Source organism: Aphanomyces astaci (assembly GCF_000520075.1).
Source record: "Aphanomyces astaci strain APO3 unplaced genomic scaffold supercont1.30, whole genome shotgun sequence".
NCBI classification, from domain to species: domain Eukaryota; phylum Oomycota; class Saprolegniomycetes; order Saprolegniales; family Verrucalvaceae; genus Aphanomyces; species Aphanomyces astaci.
In genome coordinates this window covers 554,228-558,834 of record NW_009798293.1, presented here as the reverse complement: position 1 = coordinate 558,834, position 4,607 = coordinate 554,228, and the positions used below count along the sequence as shown (strand labels likewise).

Genomic DNA, 4,607 nt, shown 5'->3' with positions numbered 1-4,607 from the left:
AGTGTGGTGCATAGATTGTAATCTTTGCTGGCGACAATACATGAAATGCAGGCATGACATACACACAAGTACTAACTAGTATGTACTGTAGTAGAGTCTCAGGATGATAACACAGAATTGAAATCAACACGGTTGAATTAAGGAGGTGTAAGGTTTCATCATAGTACTCTACTACAGCTACACACACATGCATTTCGACGGGAAAGGATAAGCGCTTTAGGTGTTGTCATGCTCCACAATATTGTTTCTATCATAGAATCAAAGACACAGGAAAAAGTGATCGTCATCACCTCCGTTCCGTGGCTACATACTACGTGACTACTACATGAACAAAGGATCTTTGATATGCTCATATGGTGATGCATGTTATGATTCCACATTAATATTTCAGAACAGGTCTGTATAACAATAATCCTAGCACGTCCTTTGGAACAATCAATATAAATGCAATATGCATTGGAGAAGCTCATATGGTGATGCATGTTATGATTCCACATTAATGTTTCAGAACAGGTCTGTATAACAATAATCATCGCCTCCAATATAAACAAGTTCAAGTCAGATATCTAAAGGATCTTCATCATCATAATCGTGAAGGGGAATCCATAAAGTGTATCATCCCTCTTGAGCACATATATATATATATATATATGCACGTTTATGCAGATATGAAAATGAGCTCATAAACACAGGTGTTCTCTCAACACGGGTACGCAAGGGTAATTGCATTCAGTGTGGTGCATAGATTGTAATCTTCGCTCAAGTATATATATATGCAAGCTACAACTACTTTGAAGATGTCAGCAAGACTTTGTTGATGCTGCAGTACATGCAACTGCAGAATCCGTAGGAATCGCTGAATTCTATTGCTTCTGAAAAAAGTACTGGGGCCAATTACAATATGGTCCAACTTTGCAGCGGGACCAAAAAGATTGCCAGCGTGGAGTATGAAGAAGCCCTCGACGAGTACATTATATGCAACATGTAGGTAAAGGGTAAGCACTTTGAGTTGAAATCATCACAAATATATGTGAATCAAGAACACGGACCAAAGTAATTGACATCATTCCCCTTTTGTTCGTGATACATGCACAGGTTGCTCAATTTATGGGTGATAGTGTATATCTTAACTTCACGGCTAGTTGGTTCAAGCCTCAGTTAGAAGGTTTGCATCATCGCAACGTCAAACACACATGCAAATATGAAGTAAAAAGACTCAGCGGTGCAATATAGTGATTCCGGATTGCAGCGTTTCCTCACGGTATTCAGTAGAGGGAGCTGTGTCTCATCGTTGTCTTTTTGGCAGGCACATGCAAACGGTAAGGCAAATTGAACAATGCTGAACTCCTGACCAACCTCGCTCGCAAGCCACTGGTTGGGCCAAGTGGTTGGTTTGAAGGTGGAGGGCCGCCGAAAATAATTTTGGTTTCATTTTATTGAGCGACGGAGGAATTTACCTTTCAATTTATATAAAAAGCCCCCCAGGATTGAACTTGGTATAAAATACAGACAGAAACAATTCTCGCGTTATTTTATGAATGCCTCTCACTATGGGGATTAGCACCAGCCATTTTACGCAAGGCCATTGGGTGAAAAATAGCCAATGACGTACGCCATACTAGTATCTATTTATAGTCTCGTGAACTGTTGATGTGGCACTTTGACCATCATGAGTGGTTCACACCGAGTGGCCAATGTAACCGGAATGGATGAACGTTACCGAAGCGTTTCAGGACCGCAAGTTCGTCAGGATGGGCGCAGTATCAGCGACGACGGGCTCATAAATAGTAGATGAGGGGAAGCAGCATGCTTCAATGGCCATTGAACTCACAATATGGTGAGTGCATTGGTGTATGATAACGTGTCCATCATGGACGGGATAATAGAAATCCCCCATTTCGCGCTATATTTGGACATGTTTTATCATGGCGGCATCAACAACCAATCCAACCACCAACGTATAAAGGAGATACTTTTAGGACTGCGAAACCTACCAGAGAACTCTTAAGTGAGACATTGCTCAATTTGCCATGGTGTCCAAAACGATGTTGATTGTACTGCTTGGACTTGCCACACAAGTCGCGGCGTACTCCAAGTATTTGCTGCAGGTGCCCAACAGTGGCAAGATCCCTGGTGTCAAGGCCGCCGGACACATCAACTACACCAACGGTGGCGGCCCACGTGGCCCGTTCGGTCTGGCGTTCTCTGCAGCTGGACACTTGTGGACCGTGGACTTGTGCCGAGCTGACTCTGACGGCGACGGTGCCACCAACGGCGAAGAGCTGCGCGATCCGTGCTGCACGTGGAATGTCAACATCACGTCGAATGCGACGATTGCGTCTCACCCAGGCTTGGCCGACAATTTTACGGCTGCCGACTTGACTTCGCTCAAATGCCAGGATGGCTCCGTGGCGAATGTTACGACAACTGCGGCACCCACGACGCCCAAACCATCGGCGTCTTCGAGTGTTGGACTGGCCCTCGTTGCCATTGCGGTTGCAGTTGGTTTGCAACAAAACTGATCCAACGCAGAATTTCAATGACTAGAAATAATTCTCCTAATCAAGTTACCCACACATCATGTTGGACTCCACGGCCATAAGTACACAATGCCGACAAGTGACAACTTGGCTTGCCGCCACCGATGCAGGTTTCTACTTGTTGGATCTATTACTTTACGTTAGAACATTGCTTGCTTCGACTCGACATCATCAGAGATACCTCGTTCTTTCGGACTGCAGATCCGCCGTGCATTGGGCTCTTGTGACATGTGCACAAGCGATTTCGTCGAGAGGAGCCCAATGTACGGCGGCAGTGCGCACAAGCGACGATAGGCCGACGTACGGTAGTATAGCAATTCCTGTGAAACGATAACATAGCCACTTACAAGGACAACGTCGGTGCAGTAGGGTACGACAGGGGCTTACCTGTTGTGCAAGACGTCGGCGTTCGGCGGGGGTGGCGCCGTGCTGGATGCTCCTTTCTAACGTTAAATGAAGCTTCGAAAGGTGGAAGCGCGCGAAAACGAAACCGTCGATCGATAGCCAGCAGAGAATATCGTTGGTCGAAATATATCGGATGCTGGGAGAAATATATTGACGAAAACTGATATTAACAGTAAACGATAGTTGGTTGAATTATACTGCTGGCTTGGTGAAATATAAACCTGAAGTTTGAGGTTGCCACGAAATTAAATGGAGATAACCGAAATATGTCGGTGGTCTCGTGAAATATACAGCAAGTCAAGCAAAATAAAGTGAAAAAAGTTGAAATTAACTCCAAAAAGGTGTAATAATTATAATTGCACAACGTTACACATATAACGTTAACGTTATATATATACATACACCGTTGACCGTAATAAATGCGGACCGCACTAGTTTTCAACCTCATCACCATACCTACGGCACATGAGAATTAGAAAGGATTATTATCTTGATTTTTGTTTGTGGGATTTGTCATGAAAAGTCACATCACAAATCGGCATTGATGTAAATAGTCAATAGTGCGGACACATCATATACGTACAATGGTTACTAGATCACCCTTGATGGCTTTCTATGACTACCAGAGTAATTGGGCATCGTGGCATACACCCCAAACAACCAATATTGACGAAATTGGTCCGCACTACAGTTGCTGCTGTGTGAACCCTTTGTTCATACAGCCAGTCTTTACGACACAAAGACTTGGATGGCAAACTCGCAAAGCGTCGGAGGTGCATCCGAATGCTGCGGACGTTGTAACATTAACGTCGGTAGAACTGTTTGGCCACACGTTTTGGTTGCATCATGAGAAAATTTGAATGTGAATGTCATGTGATACTCATCAGCCAATCATTGCTTGCTACTATGTACTATGGTGCACGTCATCTATAAACTACCAACTTTTCACAAAAATGTCTGACTTCTATTTCATATTCATTACTCAAAATTTCAGCAAATTGAGACGTAGAATCGACAGATCTCAATGTAATGAAGAAATTCTACGTCTCAGATTCAAATTTGGAGTTGAATTGGTCCAGAAATAGATATTTAACCTAGCAGTATTTTACATGGGCGCTTGGATATTTGGCCATAGGGGTGGCTGCTGAGATGTATCTTGATTTTTGTATGTGACTCTTATCCGTATATAATATCCGGAGGCAATTGGGACCTTTAACCTCCCACTGCAGTGATAAAACGCATGAAATCGGTATTTAACGTATTTTGTTTTTGGGTTTAACTACATTAATTGTACATTACTTCCTCTGTTTCATATTAATTCCCTCATTTGAAAATCAACTTTTATCATATTAATTCCACCATTTCATTCTGATTGGCTGATGCGAAAATGAATACATTTCATTGGTTTAAATCCTCATATACTACTGTTGGAGGAAGCGGTGGGCAGCAAAGAGAACTGACACAGGGCAGGACACGTTTTCCATGAGAGTGCCAGCTCGTTTCATGGCGTCCTTGTGGAGATGCGGCAGCTTGAAGCCGTTGCCGCCATGATGCTCAAGAACCAGGCGCATGACTGCCTGAAGTGTGAGAAAGACATCGCTCAGCTTTTCTTCACCGAGCGTCTCGAAAGCCACCATGGTCGAAGCAATCACGTCATCTACA

At 43.6% G+C, this 4,607-nt stretch overlaps 3 protein-coding genes across 3 annotated transcripts; 1 reads left to right on the top strand and 2 right to left on the bottom strand.

Annotated features, from left to right (window-relative positions):
- Positions 1–25: 25 nt before the first annotated feature.
- H257_10873 (hypothetical protein) lies at positions 26–677 on the bottom strand. Its single transcript, XM_009837594.1, has one exon. It carries the CDS (start codon positions 531–533, stop codon positions 159–161), a length of 375 nt encoding a protein of 124 aa, XP_009835896.1. The 5' UTR covers positions 534–677; the 3' UTR covers positions 26–158.
- Positions 678–1,983: 1,306 nt separating this feature from the next.
- Positions 1,984–2,589, top strand: H257_10872 (hypothetical protein). The gene has a single exon (XM_009837593.1). It carries the CDS (start codon positions 2,031–2,033, stop codon positions 2,520–2,522), a length of 492 nt encoding a protein of 163 aa, XP_009835895.1. The 5' UTR covers positions 1,984–2,030; the 3' UTR covers positions 2,523–2,589.
- A 1,777-nt stretch (positions 2,590–4,366) lies between these two features.
- On the bottom strand, positions 4,367–4,582 carry H257_10871 (hypothetical protein; the record flags this gene model as incomplete). The annotated part of the gene is made up of 1 exon (XM_009837592.1): positions 4,367–4,582. One exon carries the CDS (start codon positions 4,580–4,582, stop codon positions 4,367–4,369), a length of 216 nt encoding a protein of 71 aa, XP_009835894.1.
- Between the last annotated feature and the right edge of the window lie 25 nt (positions 4,583–4,607).